Source organism: Myotis yumanensis, unplaced genomic scaffold (genome assembly GCF_028538775.1).
Source record: "Myotis yumanensis isolate MYYU_CA2020_CCGP unplaced genomic scaffold, mMyoYum1.0.hap1 SCAF_1, whole genome shotgun sequence".
NCBI classification, from domain to species: Eukaryota; Metazoa; Chordata; class Mammalia; order Chiroptera; family Vespertilionidae; genus Myotis; species Myotis yumanensis.
Window position 1 is genome coordinate 55,365,770 of NW_027223752.1, and position 24,880 is coordinate 55,390,649.

Below are 24,880 nucleotides of genomic sequence, written 5' to 3' on the forward strand. Positions count from 1 at the left end.
TCTTCTATGTTAAATATATGGATTCTTTTTTTAAAAATTGGATTATATTGTCTTTAATCTTTATCTGTTCTTTTAAATTTAGCAGTATATTTTAATACCTTTTTGTATTGATAATTATATTTCTGAAATTCCATTTTTAATGGTTGCTGAATGTGTGGATATCCAATATGATTCTTCCAATTCATTAATGTTGGACATTTAGCATCCTTGTAAATTTTTTATATTACAGATAGTGCTGTGATGGACATCCTTGCAGATAAATATTTGTACTGTTCTTAACATCCTTTTAGAATATACTCCCTAGCCCTAACTGGTTTGGTTCAGTGGATACAGCATCGGCCTGAGGACTAAGGGTGCCAGGTTCGATTCTGGTCAAGGGCATGTACCTTGATTGCAGGAGGCAGCTGATCGATTTTTCTAACTCTCTATCCCTCTCCCTTCTTCTCTATAAAAAAAAAATCAATAAAATACATATTTTTTAAAAAAAGAATATACTCCCTAAAAAAGCAATTATTGGTTCAAGAGAGAGGTCATTTTTAAGGATTTTGATACAGCTGCTAAGTTGCCGTCCAGAAAAATCTTTAGGTGAGAGAGTATATCCTTTCCAACCTGCCCACCACTCTGCCAGTTCTTCAGGATTTATCTCTCCCCTCCAGTGGCACTAACCCCACTAGTGTCCCCTTGGTTGGCATCATCTATCTTAACCCTTAAAGATCTGAGGATGATAATACTCTTGTACACTTCATGGCTCTGCTTCATAGAATTAACTCTGGTTCCTGCTCTTTCTTCAGAGCACTTCAAACCCACTGAGAGATAACTCAACAATAAAAAGATAACCCCAAACCACCCATATCATTGGATATTAAGAACTGTGCTTCTAAATAACATATGGATTAAAGAACTCTATTTAAAATTAAGGCATGTTTTCAATGGAATGATAATGAAAATACTACATGGCAAAGCTTGTGGGTTGCTACTAAAACATAACTAAAAGGAAACCTTGCAGCTTTTAAGAATAAATACTGAAAATTAATGAGCTATTAAGGATCCAACTCAAGAAGTTAGCAAAAATTCGTGAGTGAATGAATGAAATCCTTAAAGTCAGCAGTTCCCTACGCGTTTTTGTATACCCTCTCATCTCCAACACAGTGCTTAACAAATAAGTGGAACTTGATGAACATCAGATTGGATTTGTTAAATCGTAAAGGTTATGTGGTATTTTCAAATTGTCAGTGTTGAGTATTCCCAATCTGATTGATCTGCCAAAATAATTTGTCCAAGCATCTTTAACTTCTTGGGCCAGTAGATTCTGACTTGGGGAATGCAAGAAACCTAAAGCGTGGTGAATTTCAGTGGGTTAGTAGAGATTACCAACCTGTAGGAGGATTGCAGCTTCCCTGGGTTATAGTAAGGATGCATTTTTCCCTGTCTCTGGACATCCAGAGAAGTGTTTTGTGTTTACTCTACTAAAACATATATAGGAGATAAAGGTTAAATAAAAGTGTCTTTGTGCTGTTACATCAACACATTGCTTTGGCCATCAGAAGCCAAGAACAGGGCCTGGCAACCGTCTGCTGGAGTTCAAGAAAGTTTTGCCTGTGTAAGGGATGGAGGATTCGACTCCAGGGATCAATTTTACTCAAGGAAAAAGAAGTGACTTTAATTTCATTAATGGCCTCCTGGATGATTCCGCTACAAGTTTAATTCTCATTAAATATTAATGCCGCTCAGTTCTTAGTATACTGCCTTTAGTCTCCGACAGCTCAAACTGACACTAACCTGTTTTATATTTTATAACCGAATCACAGGGCTTTTTCAGGAGAAGTCAGCAAAGCAATGCCACCTACTCCTGTCCTCGTCAGAAGAACTGTTTGATTGATCGAACCAGTAGAAACCGCTGCCAACACTGTCGATTACAGAAATGCCTTGCTGTAGGGATGTCTCGAGATGGTGAGCACTCAGCTTGAATTGTAGGGTGGGGACACGGGGTTATGAAAGTGCCTTCCAAAACCCGGACCCAGATCTGCCAAAATATGCCCTCCCACCCCTGGCGGTTTTGTGGGTTTCACGGCAGTTATTTCCTCTCCCATAATCCATCCGAGTCAGCTGGCTGGCTGATGGCATTGGAAAGTGTGGTCAGAACACCTTCGGATTTTTTTATGTTGAAGATATTACAGGTGGATGAATTGATCAAAAGTTATTGTCATCTGAGGGCCTTAATAAATATACCTCCTACAGGCATTCTCCCCCAGAAGGAAACACACAGGTGAGAGCTAATTGTTACATGCTTTACACTAGTGAATTTATTGGGTTGAATTGGCTTTTATGCTAACTGCATATTTTGAATCACATGCCAAAGTCAAATATTTGTACATGCAGAATGTGTGAAAATAGTGCAAAATGTGGCTCGATGACAAATGTTCTTTTCATTAAAAGAAGCTATTTTAAGAAATAGAGACCATCTACCACTCAGTTGCAGAACATTTTAAGATCTTCCTGGAAAACTATCTTAAGTGCACTGAATAATCAACACCAGATTTCAAGGCAGTTATTCTTATATAAGGAAACTGGGCAGAAAGTACAGCGGGTACATTTTTCAGGACTTTTCCGAGTATACTGGCTGGCTCTCTTAAGAGATCCCTTTGAAGGAAACATCTCTTCCAGCCTGTGGAAAAGTACTTCAGGACGCTGGGCAGGCCTTCTGAAAGCCTGTCTTCCCATAGTCAGATGTTCTTGGGGTCTGTGGACCTGCCCAGGCACAAGTGGTGATAACCTCCCATAGAGGGGCACAGGGTGGTCTCTTAGAATATATAAAAACAAAAACGAAGTTGTTGCCATCAGAATATGCAAGTCCCAGAACTTACACCGTATTCTCAGAAACTCCTGTGGTATGCAGCTCTGCAGATTTCATCCTCAAAGTTGGGCTCATCTTTTAGGAACTTGTAAGTTAAAATCACAAGCTGTGTGTGCATTTTCTCAATTGCTGATCTTTTCCTTTCACCTACAGGATGGTATGATTACTGTTGTTAATATCCAGGCAAACGTTAAAACACCATTCAGAGTACACAGAACAAGTTTCACCTATGGTATCAATCCCCTTGGGTGTTCTAGAACACAGATTCTGCCACACAGAAATACTAGTAAAATGCCTTCAGTATACCTCCGGAGGTTTTGTATAGAAGTGAGAGTGCAGGTTGTTGTGGGCTTAGAGTGAATTTGAGTGAGAGCTTATGCAAATTTAGGTCTGACATTCGGAGCCCACATCAGCCTACATGCTATCTAACCAGCCCCACCCAAGTTCGTTCCTTCAGTCCTAGAACCCAGAAATTGACCAGTATCTAACTCACTCGTTCCCTCTCTGCAAAAGGACAGTGAGTGTTCTCCTTGGTGGAAAAAGAATCCAACAGATGGTGGCCCTGGTTCCCAACTTCATATCCATTTATCCTGCCTCTTTCCCATAGACTCACCGAATTATGATGATGGTTAAGTAGTTGAATTCACCCACCCCATCAGGTATCAATTTAACCACAATTAGGACATTTTAATCCCTCTAGCAGAGGCTTAATCCAAATAGGCAGGGTTGAGCTGAAAAATAAATGGGTTAGTGGGAGAGCTCAGACCAGGAAATCATAGGGTATTTCCCTCAGATATATCAGTGTTTCAGGAGAAATCATTTGGGACTCCGAATGAACTGGAGAGTTATTACAGTCATTGCTCCACTTTAAATATGGAACCTCCCAAGTAGAAGTGTCGAGAACACAAATTTGTCTGACAGGGAGGGATCTTACACAGGGTTTGCCCTTTCCAGAATTCTGATACTCTTTTTACTTGAGGCAAAATAAGAACAGTAGAAAGTGTCATTTAAATGTGGGTCCAAGCATTTTACAAGGGCTACCATGACCCAGTGTAGGGGAGTGGCTTCTTCGGTAGACTCAGAGATGTGATTCAGGGAATCGCAAAGGCCTCCTCCAGTCTGTTTAGGTCTTTCAGTGAAGCCACAGGTTCAGCTGTTTGATCGGGAAGGAACTCATTTGAGTGTTCAGAATAGTGGAATGAATGAAAATGAAGGTATGACTGCTTGTTCCTCGATGTACCTCTGAGTCTGTACATTAATCTGAACACCATGAAGAGAGAGAGGTGGTCCAGCCCAGCCACATGAGTGGGGAGTGAACAAACCCGCTCAGTCACATACCAGTGGCTCCCACTGAGCATAGGGTCTTATGACACAAGGAAACCATGTGTGGTCATTGCCCTAGGTCTCTCCTACCTACTCGTCCTTCGTTCCTCTGGGATGTGTCTTTGCTGTTGTGGGTGTGGGGTGGGACTGTTGGATCACATTCTTATTTTGTGGTTATGTGGGTTTTGATTGAGATTGTCTGAGACTTCAAAGGAACCCCTAAAGCATGCCGGAGAGGAGAGTGAAGAAAAGCACATTGTATATGGTGTGGTTTGGCTTGTGTCTTCCAGCTGTAAAATTTGGCCGAATGTCGAAGAAGCAGAGAGACAGCTTGTACGCAGAAGTGCAGAAACACCGGATGCAGCAGCAGCAGCGAGACCACCAGCAGCAGCCCGGAGAGGCCGAGCCGCTGACTCCAACCTACAACATCTCGGCCAACGGGCTGACGGAACTACACGACGACCTCAGCAACTACATCGACGGGCACACCCCTGAGGGGAGCAAGGCAGACTCTGCCGTCAGCAGCTTCTACCTGGACATACAGCCTTCCCCAGACCAGTCAGGTCTTGATATCAATGGAATCAAACCAGAACCAATATGTGACTACACACCAGCATCAGGCTTCTTTCCCTACTGTTCCTTCACCAATGGAGAGACTTCTCCAACTGTGTCCATGGCAGAACTAGGTAATGGCTTCCATGTTTCTATTGGGATGTGCTATCTATGCCCTATGAAGTAAATAGGATGTGCCTGGCTTTCCTCTAATGAGTTATGATGTTATTAAAATGATGGAGCTAGAAGGGAAATAGACCTTTACCCTTTGGACCACTTCATAATCCCACCTGCCCCCTTGCTTTTGACTGTCCACTGTTTCATTGTATATGCAAGGGAAACCTTGACCTCTCAGCTTCAGAGATGGGTCGACATGAACTTAAAGCAGCCTTAAAATGCCACAGAAAACTGGTAAGTTCAGGGAAGGGCCCCATTAACTTCATTAGTTATTTACTTATTTATATTCCAGGTATTGCTTTATATCTGAAGTCATAAAAATGGCAGTCCACAAACTGAATCTGGCCCATAATATATTTTTGGATTAGTACAGAGTTTTAAATTTTTGAATCAGTTGCCCAAATTTAAAAACTGGTCCACATAAAAATTCAGATAGCCAGATTCTTATGGGAGGGAACAAATAATCGAGGTATAAGGGACCAGCAACAATCAGGTGGCATCAGTTAGGGGCTAACACCTTGAGGTGGGCCCGCCCCACTTCCCCCATCTGTGTGATTGCCCATGCCTGCAAGTGTTGCAATCCTGGTGTATGCTATAGATATTAAAGGGAAATGGGCTTCTTTATTTGCCAGAATGTTTTGATGAGGGATATTGGTGACAAAACTGATGTTTTTCATAGAAGACTCACCATACAAAAACACACACACACACAACAACAACAACAAAAGAAAGAAAGAAAAATATCCTGTCAATTTCTTACTCCTGTGACATTTTTGCTTCTTGGGTGATGTGACCTAGAAATGTTAATAACACAGACAATGAAAAACTTTCCATTTCAAGGAGGCTGTGTTAGCATCCTCTGATATATTTAATCGATTTTTAAGGACAGCACTGTTGTCAGAGGAACTTTGATAAGAACCTTTACGGTTTTAGAATTTGATCTGTCCCTCCCCATGACTCCTCACACAAGGTTATAATCCTTTGGGATATTTCAATTAGTTGCTGTGGCGATGGCTCAGTTAATACGAGGAGAGAATAAAGACTTCAGATGGAAAGGCACGGGCGGGTGCTGACTTGAGCACCGAAATCCTCAGTTCACAGGAAAAGCGGTTGTGCTCTTTAGATGGTTTCTCCACCTCTGTACCCCATAAAACATTTCTAAGTGAAATTTATATTTCCAGTAAAATATCTCTCCAAATAGAACAAATTGAATGTTCTTTACGGTTTTTGCACAAGCGCCTCTTTATGGGTCTAAATTTAAATCCTCAAGAGCAGGGCCATTTTAAGCCTGGTCTGTAACCACTGAGCAGCGTTAAAGGTGGATCGCAGCTCTTTTGATTAACAGAGAAACCTCTGAACTAGAAGCCAAGCTGAGCAGAGGTAGGTTTGATTTTATTTTTCTTGAACTAGAACAAAAACCTTACATTTTTGTCATGAAATCTTGGTTGGCTGAGCCTTAAGCAGAACGGTAATGAAAGTAAAATTTTCAGAAATGAATAAGGATTTGATTGAAAGCTGACATGATATCATGAAAAATGACCTGGCTCACTTTACCTTGGGTCTGCTTCCACCTTCCCATAAATACTAGTGAGTCTATCCAGTTTGCTTATCAAATGTTCAACCGTGAAATAAATCCACAGGACTTAGCAGAAGTGTTTCCCACGAAGGTGGCACTTAGGCTAAATGTGTACTCGTTAGCACCTGAGTGGGGCCAGAAATGCTAAGCAGATTCCCCCAGCTTCCTCTTCCCCCACAAACCAGTTTCCTCTTCCACTCGTGTCATCTCCCAGTGTAGTCTGGAAGCTCAATGCCCTCATACATTCTCCAGGTTCTCCTAAATGAGGGAGTTTTTACATGTGTTGTGGCATTTTCCAGGATGAATAAACTTAACTTGTCACTAAGTCCAACACCCAAAACTTGAACAAGAATTTATCTGAAAAGGATATTTTCTATCCCACTTACTTGTACAAAATAGTTTGAAGAGTTAAGAGTAGCCTAGAAGTGACCAAAGACTTTGCTGTTCCTTCTTCACAGCTGTATTTCCTTTTGGGCTTAAGTCCTGCTATCTCGTTAACTAAGACTCTTGACTCCATTTTAGGCTAAATTTTGTCATCAGATTTTAAACAAATGAAAACATTATTCAATTGGAAAATAAATTATAAATTAACATATTGGAAGCCCAATTCTTTCAATAATAGTATCCACAATCCATTACTTTTAATGGGAATATGTCTGTATTCATGGCCAGGAAGTGCTGCCCTTGATGTATAATTAGTACCTGAATTACATACTCTAGATAAGCCATCTAGGTTCATTAAAAAAAACTAACTGCAATTGTACTGTAATAAAAAAACTAAAGCCCATGCAAGAGAGACAGTGACACGCTGGGCAAAGCGTGAGACAAGAAGTCAGTTTATATGGGTTGTGGTCCTGGCTTTGCGAAAGGTTCTACAACCCAGTATAAATCATGTAAACTCTGCAAGCTATAGTCTCTCTACCTATTGAGTATAAAGACTCTGGAGCCAAACTGTGTGTGTTTAAATTTGGCCACTTGCCACCTATGACACCTCTATAAAATGGAGATAATACTAGTACCTTCCTCCTAGGGTTGTTACAAAGATTAAATAATAAAAAAGAAAAGAAAATATATATATATATATATATATATATATATATATATATATATTCTGAATATATATTATAAGGGTGGCACATAGTAAATGCTACATAAGTGTTAATTATCATCACAATTAATATTGTTATTATCTGTAAACTGAAGAGAGTTTGGACCAGATGATGTCTAACGTTCCTTCCCACTGAGAAAATCTGTGACTAACTCAGAAGTCAGGATTTTCCATCTGAAGTATCTAGACCTTGGCCGTATTGATGAAGCTATCCTGATTGAGGAAGTGAGCTGATTTGCCCATCACAGCGTGAGTTATCCTCTGAACTCAGACCAGAAACCAGGTCTCCTAACTCCTAGTTACAAGTGTTTCACTATTCCAGGCTGTTTTGCTGAGAGACCACACTAACTTGTTGACTTTTACTCAGTCTGACATGTTCTCCTTCGCTGAAGTGGAGATTTAAAAACAGCAAAGTGTCTAAGATCTTGCACTTGCCAAATCCACTCGTGAATCGGGAGTCAAAGGCAGTTGGTGAGCAGTTGGCAAGAAAGCAGCCACTGCCCTCTACTGGTTAGTCACGTACATTGTATCATTCACTTCCACTACAGAAAGCTGGACCCAAACAGGTAGGGGTGAGTGGGAACGATTTTTAGGATGGAGTGAAATAACAACATGCTGACCATATTAACTGGGGAAAAAGCATGATCTGGAAGAGAACACTATGATCTTCTTCGCTCCCTTTTCCTTACAGGATCCCCGTTTCTCTGTGAACTATTCATCATTTTTTTCATATCTGCAAAGCTTGGTTTACATTCTGGAATCTGTCTTCTATAGTGACACTCTTCCTTTAGGCTATAGTTCACAGGCTTATTTACACACTGCTTGTTTCTGACTTCCCATTATTTTTGTCTTTATTCTCCTCTTCACAAACATCATTAATTCTAAGACAGATGATTTAGTGGCTTCTCCCTCTTCCTCTCAGCTTCTCTGTGTCTTTCCTTTAAATTCTTTTCTTTTGTTCGTGTTCTATTTTTATGATATTGATTTGTATTGTTTTGTTGCTGTGTGTTGTGAATAGAGCCATTAAGATTTATTGTTCCAGTGTCTCTAAAGCAAGCATGTTAAACTCAAAGGCTAACTCAGGCCAAATAAACAAGGTTTTAAGTTTATGTGGGCAGCAAAAAAAAACAAAAGCTTCAATTTTCACAGAAACATAGGTTTATTTTGATAGAGTCATGCTGAATACAAAGGGCTGAAATAAATGAGTAATCGTTGACATAAAATAATAAAACATTTTTAAACTAATATTTTTTCTTGAACATTAACTTACCAGACACTAAATAACTGCACAAATTAATAAGCGTAATGCAAATAAACCTATTTTTCTTGTTCTCCGAAAGCGAAATATTTCCAGTTGCACACACCAAACAAGTCAGTCCAAGACTAATGACAAGGCAATCAGCCCTAAAATATTCGCTGCTAGTATTAGTGGAGAGAAATGGTGTGCCTGTACGCAAGGCATGTAAGGGAAATGAATGCAACCCGATTATAGTAGTCATTAGCAAACGTTGTAGTTCATTATTAATAATTATGTATAACAGGATATTGTAAAAATTAAGTTACGAAATTTTTATTAAAATGTTTCTTACATACCATTATATTGGCTAGGCCGCAAAAATATTTGTTGTGGGCCGCTTGCAGCCCGCTGGCCATGAGTGTGACATGCCCTAATTTCAGGCTTCCTGGAGGTGAGCTTGCTCTATTTTCATGCAAACAAATCTGATTCTGTTTTGACAAAAAGCAGCAACAAATTCCCAGATAAATAAATAGTCTTACTACTGTTACCCAGTTTACATTGAACACCATTCTTTTAAATGGCGTTCCTATTTAATATTCAAGGTCCTGAGAGGGGGATTCCTTTTTGGTATGGTTTCATATTCACAGAATCTTATCAATTTTTCTTTTAAAACTTTTCACTATCCTTCCCTTCCATAACAGTGATTGCCAGCCTGCTTCCAGCTCTTAGTCCCTCACCTCTAGTTCCAGCAGCCTTCTATGTGGTCCTGCTGCCCCCACCTTCTCCGTCCTCCAATCCAATCACGGAACTGCTGGTTCTGTTTCCCCAGGTGCAGTGTTCAGTACCTCCGCTCCTGGAGAATCCTGTGGACTCCTATTGTTTTATCAAGTCCAGACTCAATCCTAACACTCAAGATCCTTCAGGATTTGGACCCTTACCTTCTCATATTTCTATTTTGATTCGATCACTTTATCACATCTTCCTGTCCTATAATGCTATGTTGGTTCCTTCATCGGCCCTCCCTCGAATGTAGAACTGGCTTACCCCTCACACCACTGGCCTCCACCTACCAAATCCGACCCATCCTTCTGACTCCAATTCAAATGCCCCTCTTCTGCTGCCGAGAAGCACTCACTAATTTCCCTAAGGCAAACATTCACCTCTCCCTTCCCTGACAGCATCTATTATCATTTTTTCTTTCTCTTCTGATATGATTCAACTTTACACTTTTTTAAAAATATTTTTTTACTAGAGGCCCAGTGCACGAATTCATGCACAGTTGGGGTCTGGCTCAACCGCACCAATCCAGCAGGCTTGCGGGGGGGGGGGGGGGGGGGGGGAATTGGCCTGCTGGCCCCACCCCCTAGTCAAACTCCTGGTTGAGCAGATAATTTGCATATTAGCCTTTTATTATATAGAATTGATGTCAGAGAGAGGAAGGGAGAGAGAAACATCAATGATGAGAATTATTGATTGGCTGCCTCCTGCATGCCCCCAACAACCTAGGCATGTGCTCTGACTGGGAATCGAATCATGACCTCCTGGTTCATGGGTCAATGCTCAACCACTGAGCCACACAGGCTGGTCTCAACTTTATCCTTTATTGTCTCATGCCTTGAATTGTCCTTTCAGCATGTCCATACATGCTCACCACATTATAAATTCCTAGAGAAGCTTTTTTGGCATCTATTTCTTATAATATCTTCCAAGTCCCTATATTCTAGTATAATAAGAACTAATGTTAGCTAGCACTCACTTTGTAACTCTCCCTAAATGCTCAACTCATTTAATTCTCACAGAAGTCCTATGGAATAGATACTACCTTCCTTGTTTTACAGTTAAGAAACCAAAACACAAAGAGGTTAAATAACTTACCCAAGATCACACAGCTAGTAAGTAGCAGGGCTGAGGTTCAAACTCAGTCATTTTGGTTCCAGAGTCTATTCTTAACCACTGAACTATGTATAGCAAACATAGTAGGCCCTCAGTAATGCTTGTTCTGCTATCTGCAGGAAAACACTAAAGAAATGCATTGCTGTTGTCATAAAAGAGTACCACTTACTAATTTTTCAAGAGTAAAACTTAGGTCAGTGTATATGGCAGGTGTGTCCTTATAAAAATTCCAAGAAGAGGCTGTGCCCATCATTTCCCACGCCTATCTAGATCAATATTTGTTTATTCCAAGACATTGGTGGAAAGGCATAGAAGAAGGTCAAGGTCAGGAGTGTCTTTGAAGTCACCAAGATTTATTGCTAACTGTTGGCTTTGCCTGTCTTTCATGCTCATGTTCCAAAAAACAGAATAGTTCCAAATTGCTATTTAAGTGCATAAAGATCATAAAACTGGATCCGCATGATGCTTTCTGATTGTTACTTTTTAAAGCATATATTAAGCAGGGAAAAACACCGATTACCCAAAGAGCTTGGCTTTTCATGTCGTGATCTCCTGTTTTCCGCTTAGAACACCTTGCACAGAATATATCTAAATCACATCTGGAAACTTGCCAATACTTGAGAGAAGAGCTCCAGCAGATAACGTGGCAGACCTTTCTGCAGGAGGAGATTGAGAACTATCAGAACAAGGTATATTCTGGAGAATTTACCAAGGGTGGAGGGAAAGTGGGAGGAGTTTTCCTGCAGGGGATTTGATCAAGACTACCAAAGGCCAAAGAATGAATGCCTTACATCAGATATCAGATTTCTGTGTAAAACTCTTGCTTCCAGAGCTGATTATGTACTTGAGGCATTGTCTTCTTACTGAGATGCCAGCATGCAAAATTTCAGCAGTAGCAAACAAATTCTATTTCAGCAGTAGCAAACAAATTCAGCAGTAGCAAACAAACTGTACACACATCTCCTATCACTTGTCAACAGGGCACTAAATTAAGCAATTTCCAGAAATCTAAATGAATTGGGATTTGTCCCACTATCATAATGGAATGTTGATTCAAGATCAGGAAGTTCATGTAAAATATGTAATCTTAGCCTCATGTTCCAAAAGGGTCAGAAGAAGGAGTTTAGAGAGTATGTGCACAGAAAAGTTTGGAATCCAAGTTTGTCACTCCAGTCTGAACCTAACAGTGTGAGGCTGACAAGTGTTGCTACTTGACTTTTTTCTATAAAACAATGTGATCAACAAGCCACCAAAATGGGAGGGCAGGGCTAGAGAAGGGGAACTTTTAATTATTTATTCTCCCTTTGGGTAAAGAAAATGTGGTGTTTTCCCCTGATATAGAAATTCAGACTTAGGAAGGACCCTAGAGAGTATTAAGGCTAATGCTGCCCTTCATTATACATAGGAGGACACTAATTTCCATTGGCATGTGGTTGGAGAGTGCAAACACCAGGACTAGACCATGACTCTAGCTCAGCCGTGGGCAAACTACGGCCCACGGGCCGGATTCGGCCCGTTTGAAATGAATAAAACTAAAAAAAAAAAAAAAAAAGACCGTACCCTTTTATGTAATGATGTTTACTTTGAATTTATATTAGTTCACACAAACACTCCATCCATGCTTTTGTTCCGGCCCTCCCTCCGGTCCAGTTTAAGAACCCATTGTGGCCCTCGAGTCAAAAAGTTTGCCCATCCCTGGTCTAGCTCCTAATTCAGTGTTTCTTCCACCCCATCCTATTGGTGGAAACAGTCTTACACTAAGGTTGGGGGAACAACCAAACACCACCGCTGATTCAGGTTACCCTGTCACTGAACTGGAGAGTGGGTATATAAAAAGAATTAAACAGGACAGATTGGGAATAGCAACACACCCTTTGTTTGTCTTTGCTATAGCGGATAATACCAGCAGCCAAAGGGAAGTACAGAGGGAAGCAGGAAAGCAGTAAGAAGCAGCACAGTGTCTGGAATGGGATTCAGAGTCAGAGATGCTAGGAGTTGAATCCCAGCTCCGACACCTATTCACTGTGAAATCTCCCTGAGCATCTGTGCCCATTTATGGAAAATGGGGAGATGCTTTTATGAAAATGAAATAAGACAAGGGTGTCATAAAGCACCTAGCTCATAAGAGGTACACAATACATGTGATTGACTCCCCCTATAGTCCCCTTCCCCCAGTAAAATGGTGTTAAATTCCCCAAGACAAAATAATTGCTTAAAAGAAGACCCTGCTTTGCTATTCTCCGCAGCTCAGGGTGAAAGCAGTGACCTGTATTTTCATCTTCTGCTACATAGATGCTCATAATATCTTCCCTGGTCCCTTTGCCACTAAGGAGGTAAGAGAGGAATTGAAGATGAGAAGGGACTTGGAAGCAATCATTGTATCAAATAACTGGCCAACTGTTTACTTTTTAAACCTCTAGCCTGTTTGAATCCATTTCCAAAGAAGGATTTTACAAAAGAGGAATAGTTAAACCCATTGAGCCAAGGATGTGGGTAACCATGTATGCTAACCTGTCTCCCTCTTTAACAGCAGCGGGAGGTGATGTGGCAGTTGTGTGCCATCAAAATCACAGAAGCTATACAGTACGTGGTGGAGTTTGCCAAACGCATAGATGGATTTATGGAACTGTGTCAAAACGATCAAATTGTGCTTCTCAAAGCAGGTATGTGCTTTGCAAGTGAATTTTGAGATCTCTTCCTAACCTGCTTTCACCTGCCTATTAAAGAAATGCTTGGTAAGGAAGGTGTCGGGAACAGTTTTTCTCCGATGATAATAGCTTAGGTTTCTCTTAGCAGAGACTGAGTTCTTCTTAAAGGTTTTGGAGCTATTTGCCGGGAACCTTCCCTCCATAGTCTTCTCCTCTGAGTGAAAAGATTGATTTGAAGGACACCTGCATTCCCTAATTTTACCATTGCCTGTGTTTTGTTTTACACTTCAGGTCCTCAGAGCTTCCAATAAGTTGTTAGGAAAAAGACTGGAACCTCAGAGAGAACCCTGGAGTGTTTTTGTTTGTTTTTTGGTTTGTTTTTTTGCTTGTTTGTTATTTAAGTTTTTAATTGATTTTAGAGAAGGGGAAGAGAGAGAAAGAGGGAGGGAGGGAGGGAGGGAGGAAGGGAGAGAGAGAGAGAGAGAGAGAGAGAGAGAGAGAGAGAGAGAGATTGATTTTGTTGTTCCACTTATTTATGCATTTATTGGTTCTTGTATGTGCCCTGACCGGGATCGAACTGGCAACCTTGGCAGATGGGAACAATGCTCTAACCAACTGAATGACCCGGCCAGGGCTTTTTATTTGTTTTAATAAATATGAATAAATGTTTGATTATCAGCTCTGAAATTTCTTACTGCAAGACAGAAGAGTGGCAAAGAAGTAATTTGTAAATCACTCCTCTCTTCGGTGAAGCAGACCTTGACTTCAGCACAGGTGTTTAATTACACTAGTGAACTTTGCCCTTTTAGACAGACAGGCAATGTGACTGAGCACCCACTGGCTACACAACCCCCAGGGCGCTCACTCAGAAACGGGTCTCTACATCAGTGCCTTTGAAATCAACTCGCCAAGGTGGAATAACCCACGCCCTCCTGCCTTTGCGTAGGTTCTCTAGAGGTGGTGTTCATCAGAATGTGCCGTGCCTTTGACTCTCAGAACAACACCGTGTACTTTGATGGGAAATATGCTAGCCCTGATGTCTTCAAATCCTTAGGTAAGGAAGTCTCTGGCTGTTTGTCTTTAAATCAGAGTTATAGGAACAGGTGGGAGCTGGGTGAAACCTCTTTTTGAACAATATGGGAACTGGTTATTTGGAAAAAATAATTAAAGAATTTTATACCTATTTTACTTTATAGCTAGACCAGGGGTGGGCAAACTTTTTGACTCGAGGGCCACAGTGGGTTCTTAAACTGGACCGGAGGGCCGGAACAAAAGCATGGATGGAGTGTTTGTGTGAACTAATATAAATTCAAAGTAAACATCATTACATAAAAGGGTACGGTCTTTTTTTTTTTTTTAGTTTTATTCATTTCAAACGGGCCGGATCCGGCCCTCGGGCCGTAGTTTGCCCACGGCTGAGCTAGACACAATAGAAAATTCACATGCCTCAGATGCTCTTTGCCTGTATTACCTGTGAAGATCTAATATTTCATTTTATCTAGTTGGCAACTGAAGACATTTATATTACATATCCATTCAATGTCCTTCCAAATTTTAAGATCCAGATAAGCAGGGGGCATATTATTTAGATAAATTAGAGGATGTGATCCGATACATAAAATCAAGCAAAGAGCTCAAAGTGTGCCCTCAGGTAATTATTAATGAGAATTAAATGTAGATCTCAGAGAAATAAAGTATTACTAAGTGAAACTGACATACACCATATAAATAATTTATATTGGATTTTTATAATTTAAATAAAGTGGTTTATAGTTATTAAGATTGGGACAGTATCCAAGATAGCTTATGTGAATTTTAAAACACCAAAATGACAGAAGGGGTGGATAGCCTGTTTCCATTTAAAATACAGGGTGGGAAAAGGAGGTTTCCAGTTGTGAGTACGTGAAACAGTTTATTCTTATAATATTATTAATTATTGTATTATTTTCCATACAATAATGTGTATGTGTGTGTGTAAATATAATATGCAAATCTGAAAAAATAGACACCAAACCTAACCAGTCTTTGGGGAATGGATCATTTTTTATAGGACTTTCACATTCTATATTTTCAATTCTGTACCAGTTACAATGATTTCACCACTATAATATGTCATTTGTTAGAATTTAGAGGAAATAGAGACAAACATCAAAATGAGAGGTTTTCACATTTCAGTAAGATTGTAGCTGTTAAACTCTGTTGGTTAAGAGTGTGAGCTCTGAAGTCAAGCACCCTGACTTAGAATCTCAGGATGTTACTTCCTATCTGTATAACCTTAGGTATATCACTTTCCTCTCCAACTTTGTTTTTTCACCTCTAAAATGGGGATAATAAAAATAATACGTCCTTAATAGGGCTGTTGTGAAATAGTAGGAAACCCAAAGAAATTTCTTAGAGCAGTACCTAACATAGGAATCACTCAGCACAAGAAGTTTACTCTCATTATTTTGAATGATGATATGATGATGATGATGATGATAGGGATGGTGGTAGTGATGATGATGTTGGCTAAATAGATGTTTCCTCTAAGATTTCAAACTCTTAAACTGCAGAAATGTTATCACTATCCCTCTTCACCGTCTTCCATATTTTTGTCCTAGGATAATCATCAAAACCCTAAACTCTCTTTATTTTAATGTTGGCAGGTTGTGAAGACTTTATTAGCTTTGTATTTGAATTTGGAAAGAGTTTATGTTCTATGCACCTGACAGAAGATGAAATTGCATTATTTTCTGCATTTGTACTGATGTCAGCAGGTAACAGAACCAAATAAAAATAAAGTGGTTTAAAAATTGTCCAGGTAGAGACTTTTTACAAGGTCCATACTTTTAGAATATTCGGGTGGCTGCCAAGAGAGGCTGCCTCACTTATTAAGCCTATTTTTAATTTTTCCAAATAACAACCTCCCCGCCCCACACACACACACACATACATCTGCCTTTTAAGAAGACTCATGCCATTCGGATAAACTCCTAATAAATGAGTATTGAGTAAAACCCAGTCCACAATTAACCTCCTGACACCAAGAGAAATGGTGTCCATCTTAGTACCAGTCTCCAAGATAACATCCAACTTTTTCCTGAAATCCACTTGGATGTCCTCTACAAGTTTATGTGCATTTAATCCATGTTTTCACCAGCACTGCCTCTTGGAGATCATCACTTTACTGTCTTCTACTTGGAATTCTTACACATAAAGAATTCATCCTAAATTACCAACTTTTAAGTCATCTGGGATTCTATTGGCGGTTTTAGTTGTCTTACATTATAAAGTTATCTCCATAATTTCTAGAAAGGCTATCAGAATTGCTATGAATATTTCATTCAGAAATGTTATTCTTAGAAAGGCTTGAAGGGCCATAGTGATTTCATTGTACCTGTATGTACATGACCTCAGATTTAAATTGCTATCCTTTTTGGAAGGGAAGCACCCTCCCTTCCCTTAAGTACCAGTAAGAATGGAAATGTTGAATACCCTTTATACCTGTCATAGATCAGTTTTCCGCTCCCTTAGGAATATATTTTGAAAGAATAGTGAGACTGGCCTGCTAGTCTCTAACTCCGCTTTGTGGTATGATACTCTGGCTCTAAGAGTCAGGAGGAATTGGGTATCTGGCACCATGTTGGAGGAACACTAAGGGCTCTCATTTCTCATGTTTAGATCGCTCATGGCTGCAGGAAAAGGTAAAAATCGAAAAACTGCAACAGAAAATTCAGCTAGCTCTTCAACACGTCCTACAGAAGAATCACCGAGAAGACGGAATACTAACAAAGGTGAGAACCAACGGTTTCCAGTTGGCATAGCTTGAATTACCTCTTGCCACATACCAGGCGCCCTTGTAGGTCATCTGACCAGCCCCCAAAAGTATCAGTAAGCAACAGGCCACTGAAAGGAATAAATATCTCCATTTCAAAAAAGTTCTGTTGGGCCAAACTTCTGGTTAAATTCTATTTATCATCATTGCTTATAAAGTGCCCTACAGTAATAGGGAAATAATGTAGTAGAATTTTTTAACAATTAATACATTCTGGAAATCCTCTTCCTAGTCCATCAAAGTTGAACACAAAGCAGAGTTAATGTTCTGCATTGATAGAAATTAGAGAATTTTTGAATGTTGGAAGAGAAAATTATGAAGCACTAAAACAATTAACCAGGATAACCTTATATTCTGATATTAGTTCAATTTCCATTAAATTCATCAGTCATCAACAATAAATGACTTTTTTTATTTTCTTCATCAATTTACCATTACTACCTTGTATTCAAAGCATAAGGTTTCATTTTTGCTAATTATTATATTTTGCAATAAAAGCATAATTAGGATGTCAAATTAAAATCTGCTAACATTCTTCAGTGCTAGAGCCAGGAGTATGTATTTGGTCTTAGAAAAATTAGCCCCTTCTTAGATTTTTTTTATGTGTTTCATTGTTCCAAAGGATGATTTGAAAGTGTTTCTTTTTCCTGTTTATTTATTTATTTTTCTGTGTTCTCCTGATAACTAGGTTAGGTCAGGGAGCGGAAATTGGGGGTTAATTCTTGCTTTGTTTTTGATACTCTTTCTCGAGAAGAAACTCATTGTCATTAGAGTTTAATGTATGCCTGGTATTCTATGATATAGCTATATCCTCATTTATTTTTACCAGTCCACTATTACTAGACATTTAAGTTGCTTTAAGTGTGTTTCGCCATTATAAAAAGTGTTGTAAAGATCGCCCAGATTCCCTGAATTTTGATTCTCACGTCTGTTCTCCCCTGACAACATGTCCTTTCTTCCACCTTACAGTTAATATGCAAGGTGTCTACATTAAGAGCCTTATGTGGACGACATACAGAAAAGCTAATGGCATTTAAAGCAATATATCCAGACATTGTGCGACTTCATTTCCCTCCATTATACAAGGAGTTGTTCACTTCAGAATTTGAGCCAGCAATGCAAATTGATGGGTAAATGTATCACCTAAGCGCTTCTAGAATGTCTGAAGTACAAACATGAAAAACAAACAAAAAATATTAACCGAGACACTTTATATGGCCCTGCACAGACCTGGAGCGCCAACACACTGCACATCTTTTGGTGATCGGGGTCAGGCAAAGGAGGGGAAACAATGAAAACAAATAAAAGTTGAACTTGTTTTTCTCATGCATATGATTTCCATTATGCCTACAGATATGGACCCTTTTTCTGTCTCGACTTCTTGATCATTGACCTCTGTTTACAACAGAAGGAGGGTACTAAAGTTGGAAGATTTCCTTTTCTTGTAGCTCACTGCCCACAGACTTTCTGCAGAGTCACCAATCTGTTAGTAACAAGAGAGTCCAGCAATAATCGGTGACCGGTGTGCATAGCGGAGGTTGCAGCATTACTTTGCACAACTTGCTCTTTGTCTCATGAAGGAAGTTTTTATTTTTTTTTTTCACCGATTATTGCCAGTCAGCAGGATGGCACGTAAAGGGTCCATAGCACTAGCAACAATAGCATTATAATATATTACAGGGTAAATGGGCATGAAGACTATATATAGCTAAAAGAGATATTGTTTATATATTGTTTTAATTAATATAAAATGTAGTTACTGGTGTAGCTTTTCCTGTTGAATTGATAAGGCACTTTCATTTTGCACCTTTTTCTTTAAATTAAATGCTAGCGTGTTCACTGTCGTGTCGCATGTGCACCAGAAACACAAGTTTTACTGAGAAGGCTTGGAAGGTACGTCGGGAGGTATTTATGCTGCTGTTTACAAAATTACTTTCAAAAGACTGGCTGGTCATATCTAGAAATCACGATGTTGGATTATTATTTTTTTACGTGTGAATTTGAAATTAGAAACTGAACTCTCCCTAAATTACACCTTGCATTTGGGTAAGTTTAAGGATAGATGTGTTTATGCTTCATACAAAGTTGAATGGTTGATTGGTGCTGTGGACTTATACCATCATGAATATTATTTTTTAAAAAGCTTTTTTAAATGCCACCTAAAGGAGGCAGGGGAGGGGAGGCTCGTTTTATACAATTCAGTAGTTATATAGACTCAGCCTCAACTTGGAATACTTATGCTTTGAGAACAAATCAGTAACCAGAATAGTTTATTGGAATCTAGCTTTGATTATAAGAAGGACCCAAAGATTTATATGTGGAGCAAACGCACACTCCTCACATGAGGACATAAAGCATTTACTCTGTGAAAGTTTATGTTCTTGGTGTAATCTAGGAACTGTAAGGGTTGATCTCAGAGTGAACTATTTCTAGACTAGCTGCCTCTAGATGCTATAATTCTAGAACGTTGCTCTCCATATTTCATAGACAATGAATGAGAGGGTGAGGGAGGCATACCATGTTGAATTAGTTTCTGTTATTTAAATATTAAATATTTTAAGCCTTTAAAGTGAAGTCAGTGCTAACTGCAAACATGTACTTTTGTATTTATCGTCGCTAGAAAACTGTGGACTATAATTTATTTCATTAAATATTTAGAAGATTGTTTGGTTTGGTGTTCAGGTGAGATAGAGTGAGGGTTGTGTGTTTTTTTTAATTTCATGAATTTTTAAAAATAATTCCCAGTGGGGGAAGGGAGAAGGAACTGTCTGACACACAAGTGAGCATATTTTAAAAATAAGTGACCTTTGAGATGGTAGGCATTGAGATGCTGATTTCAGTCCCACTCGGGGTAGGAGTCAAACTTCTGGTCTGACATCAAAGGCCACATTTGTTCAGTAAAGGGAACATCCTCCCGTCATGCAAAGGCGGGAGTTTCCGAGAAGCCCTTTCTAGTGGAGAAAGTGTCTCCTGGACCACCAGGGCCCTCCTGACTCTCCCGTGGGGACTGTGGCTCCTGGTGTCAGGCTGGATCTCAGCGCAGGCTTCCCAGAGCCCTCCACTCTGCTCAGACCTCCGCTGACTTCCCGACTTGCTTCCTGAGGGACTTGGAAAAGGAGAAGGAATTATTCACACAGAAGTGTGTATGAAGCCTAAATGACATCTAACTTTTTCCCCCAAAAAAATATAGTAAGGGTTTAACCATAAATAGAAGACAAGAGTATTATTTACTTAAATTTCTTACAAGCATATAAAACTTTATGAGTGTTTATATAGAGAGGTTAACTATAAGCATATAGTATTTATATTTGGGCAGGAGGGGTTAAAGCAAATTTTTAATTTAAATAAGCATAGTTCCTTTAAAGAGCAATAGTATTTATACTCTGAAAAAAGTACCAAGCTTAGTTCAGTTATTTATTTGTCCGTGTTTCTCCTATTGTTTCTCCTTTGGGGAGAAATGGTGTATTTTTATTTTGGTTTGGTTTCGTTTCCTTTGTTTTCTGTCGTTCTGATTCACTAAATTTGGGGATGGTTTTATTAAAATATATTAACTTCTTTTTAACCAAAGCTTTCTGAATATGACCAGCCTCAGGTGCTAGCGCATTAAAGAGCAACTAAACCTAATTCCAGTGTCCATTTATGAAATGAAAAGAGTTCATTGAACTTCTCTAGGGGTGAGAGAGAACATAATGTTGAACTTAAAAGAAATTCTTTTTTCCAGAAAGGATTTTGCATGTACATAATGCAAAAAAAAAAAAAAAAAAAAAAAAGATGCTCTAATTACAGTAATAGTCACACCATGGTGACAGTGCTCTCAGAGTAAACCGAGATACATTGACATGATGCTGCTACTAGGTCTTTGAGAAAGAAAAGCAAGTGTGGACTCTAAGAGCAAATTACCTCTATAGGGTAGGAACAAGATAGCAGAGGCATGCTCGGTGGCAGGATGGAACAACTGACTATTATTTGGATCAAAGTTGGGATCTGAAGTTAAACAATAAATTCAGCTGACAAAATATGACGTATAGAAAAGGATGTGAAAAACTTTGCATTTGCATTTTCTTCCTTATTATAGAAACACCTGTGTGATGATACAAAATATTTGGTGATACAGAAAATTATTTGTAATAGTTCTTATAAAGCTCCCTAAACTTAAATAGTCCTTTGATTATTGGAATCACGTCATTGTCATCCCAGCTGCTATAAGGCCTTTTATACAATGTTTTACATCAGCTAAATGAGGCTTTTGTACAAAGTCCCAATATCATCGGTTACAATGGTGTCCAAATGGTTGCATTCCATTGTGAAGAAACTGGCCTTGGTCACAATGAAATCAAAAGTGCAGATGAAAGTGCTTTTTTGGGACAGTTTGCAAATTGTGTTAAAGCTATGGATTTTTTTTAAGTGTTCGGCATCCTAATTTACGTTAAAGCTATGGATTTTTTTTTTAAGTCTTCAGCATCCTAATTCACCCTTCCTAACTTAAGGAAAACATGACTTAAGACACTGCTTCTAAGTTTGGTTGTTCTTTATAGTGTGGATACCCAGATGTCTGTGAGCGTATAGGCGTGGGCTGAGGGTCAAGTGAGGAGGGAGGGAGTGAGTGAGTGTGTGTGTGTGTGTGTGTGTGTGTGTGTGTGGTTTTTGTGTATGACCTGCGTGTGTCAGACCGCTTCTAGGCTACTACGTGTCAATGGAAAAGAAAATGTATTCAAAATACTTAAATCAAAAAACTAGAAGATGGGAATAAAAAGATTTATTCTATACAAAGCCTTGTCTGGACCACTTTAGAGAGACTTCTATTTTTTTAACCCTTCTATAAATATTTGATGGCACTTGAAATATTCCTGCAATAAAATGTGATTTGTGTAAAGAAAAAAAAAGATTTTGTAATGTGAAACAAAGAAAGAAAGTAATGTAATTTTCTAAAAAAAAATACAAACAAACAAACTTTGTATTATTTTCTTGATGGAATTTGTCTATCTGTCTTTGGAAAACTTTTTATTTCATTGAATGTGCCATAGTAGAAATATGTGTTTTTAGTTTTAGACTAAGGAATAGCTGTTTGTGTTCCGACATTCCAAAATGCAAAACAACCTAGTAGAATCTTTAATGAAAAGGTTTAAGTAGGATGTAAGCTTCTCTCATCGTTGCTTTTTTGCACATGTTCTTCATTCCTCTCTAGTGCAATATGTACATAGAGCACTCGCGGGTGTACCTTGATCCCTCAGGGAAAAATACATATTTGTACAGTTGTTATTATTGTTGTTTCTTTTTGTTTTTGGCTAAGGAATGTCGACTGAATCACTTGTTATTGTTGAGGGGCAGCCAGATAATAATCCTAAAGCCACTGTTTCAAACATTGATTGTTTAAATCATGTGTCCTTCCAGTGCTATTAAGATACTAATAATAAAAAGTTATTTTCTGACAGTTCTTTGTGCTGATTGGTGAAAAAAAAGGGTAAATAAGCACCTTATGATTGACTTACTGTGAATGACAATCCATCTTGATATCAACAATAGAAAGCCCTATCATTTTGGAGTTGGGTTAAGAGTCAGAAACAATGTGCTCAGGGATCTTCTAAAACTCTTAAAACAGGGTGGCCAGTACTACTGGGATAAATTGTGTTTTTTATTATTAATAATAATGATAATGCTATCCCTCCAAGGCACAGTGAACTGTGTAGAACCAACTGCATGTGTGTAAATGTCACTATCATCTCATTTTGTTGAGTTCAAAACGTGTGTTCTTCAGTCTTGTGTACTTAAAAACACTGAATAACTTCCAGAACTGTGGAAAGTTATGCCAGTACGTTCAAAAGATAAATGAACAGGTCATCCACCAACAGAGAGCATCATTCAAAGTACAATCTTGCATACTCCATTTACCATTTCTCAAATAGTTAAAATATTTATGATAAAAATATTTATAGCCTTCAACAATATATTAAAAACTACTTCAAATTCCACATAATATGGATACAAGTGTTTAAACCAAATGAGATAAGGACCCTGCCTATCAGTGGAGTGAGAGAGGTAAAAGGTAAAATACGTTTTTTCGAATAGCAGCAAACAACTACTAATTTCACTTGGTTCATCTCTAGAAGCAAACCAAAAAACTTTTTTTATGTAACACGTCTCCTACTTCCACATTTATAGGTTTTTTTTTTCTTTTTTAAAAAAATATATATTTTATTGGTTTTTTACAGAGAGGAAGGGAGAGGGATAAAGAGTTAGAAACATCGATGAGAGAGAAACATCGATCAGCTGCCTCCTGCACACTCCCCACTGGGGATGTGCCTGCAACCAAGGTACATGCCCTTGACCTGAATCAAACCTGGGGCCCTTGAGTCTGTAGGCCGATGCTCTACCCACTGAGCCACACTGGTTAGAGCCACATTTGTAGTTTTGAATCTGTCGAAGTAATACAAGAGATAATGTTTAAAGATAAAACCCACCTGGTAACAATAGCATGAGCCAGCTTTTAGGGTCACGTTTTACATTTTTGAAATACAATTTTGTTCTCATATTTCAATATATTGCTTTCCATAAAGGCAGTGAACCTCAGTGTAATTGTTGCCTTTGATTTTTCCATTTCACACTTGGAATACACATTCAGATGTTTTTTTAAGACCACACAAGAGTATAATTTGGGAAAACTTTTCATGTTTTTTTGCACATGTTCTTTATGTCATTTAGATGTAAAGGAAGCTTTTACCTTATTTTTGAAAATAAATACCATGGAAATGGGAAGAAATCTCTCTCTCTCATATAGGTATACATATATTCATACATATATATGTATACATATATACATATACACACACATTATTGACAACTTTACATATTATACCATTTGATTGCCACTTCTTATAAAGAGATGACACAGCAGAACCCCATAAAAACAACTTTATACAATAGATGAGATTGTAAAGGCAACTGAAACATTAAATCTTGATCTATTGCTAATAGTCCACCATCCTATCCCTAAACACTAGTAATAGCGAAGAGTTCCACCAGCTTTCATTAAAGAGACCTTCCTATATGATTGTTTATCCTGAAGAGATGAGGAGGCTAGCAAGCAATGGCTTTACAAAGCAATGGGTTTCACTTCTGGATCTGTTTGCTTGCTAGTGCAAATGAGATCCGTTTTGTCGGACTCTCAGAACAGTTTTAAAAATAACCTAAAAGCCTGGTTTCATACCAAGGAAATATCGTCGAAAGGGGTCGGGGAGGGACTTCATGTTTAAACAAACCCTCAGAACTTCAAGCAATAAATACATTCAGTCATTTATTTATTTATAAATGAGTGACAGCATAGTGAATCCTAAGAGAAATGTTTTTTCAGCAGTGAAACATAAAATGGAGTCTTGTGTTAAGGAAGTGCATATGAATATTTTAAATGGATGCCTAGAGAAATCTGTGTGTGCTGTTTACATTTAGTATGTTTACCACACTAGCAGTATCACACTTCTTTTCTTATTTTTCTCCTAAGAACTAATGAAAGATAGCTCGCTCTCAGCTTTGACATGCTGCACATGCCATTATGTTGTTCTCCAAGAGCAACTAAAATTTCTCCAGTGTTCATGTGTGATTCCTTTCTCATTCATTATCACTTCAATGTGGACGAATACTATTTCTAGGAACTTGGTCATCGGTGAACAGATTACATATATAAATGCAGATCATGCTTGAGCA

At 38.7% G+C, this 24,880-nt stretch overlaps 1 protein-coding gene across 3 annotated transcripts in view; it reads left to right on the plus strand.

The window, feature by feature from the left end:
* Positions 1 to 22,065, plus strand: part of RORA (RAR related orphan receptor A) — a 716,083-nt gene extending 694,018 nt beyond the window's left edge. For 2 of the 3 annotated variants that reach the window (XM_070421616.1, XM_070421624.1), the window contains 8 exons: positions 1,809 to 1,950; positions 4,468 to 4,863; positions 11,288 to 11,409; positions 13,251 to 13,383; positions 14,315 to 14,422; positions 16,014 to 16,124; positions 17,029 to 17,141; positions 18,152 to 22,065. In XM_070421616.1, the coding sequence (XP_070277717.1) occupies positions 1,809 to 1,950; positions 4,468 to 4,863; positions 11,288 to 11,409; positions 13,251 to 13,383; positions 14,315 to 14,422; positions 16,014 to 16,124; positions 17,029 to 17,141; positions 18,152 to 18,316 (1,290 nt within the window). In that variant the 3' untranslated portion in view covers positions 18,317 to 22,065. The remainder of the gene's footprint in view (positions 1 to 1,808; positions 1,951 to 4,467; positions 4,864 to 11,287; positions 11,410 to 13,250; positions 13,384 to 14,314; positions 14,423 to 16,013; positions 16,125 to 17,028; positions 17,142 to 18,151) is intronic. The other variant, XM_070421618.1, reaches the window with a different exon arrangement.
* Positions 22,066 to 24,880: the final 2,815 nt, after the last annotated feature.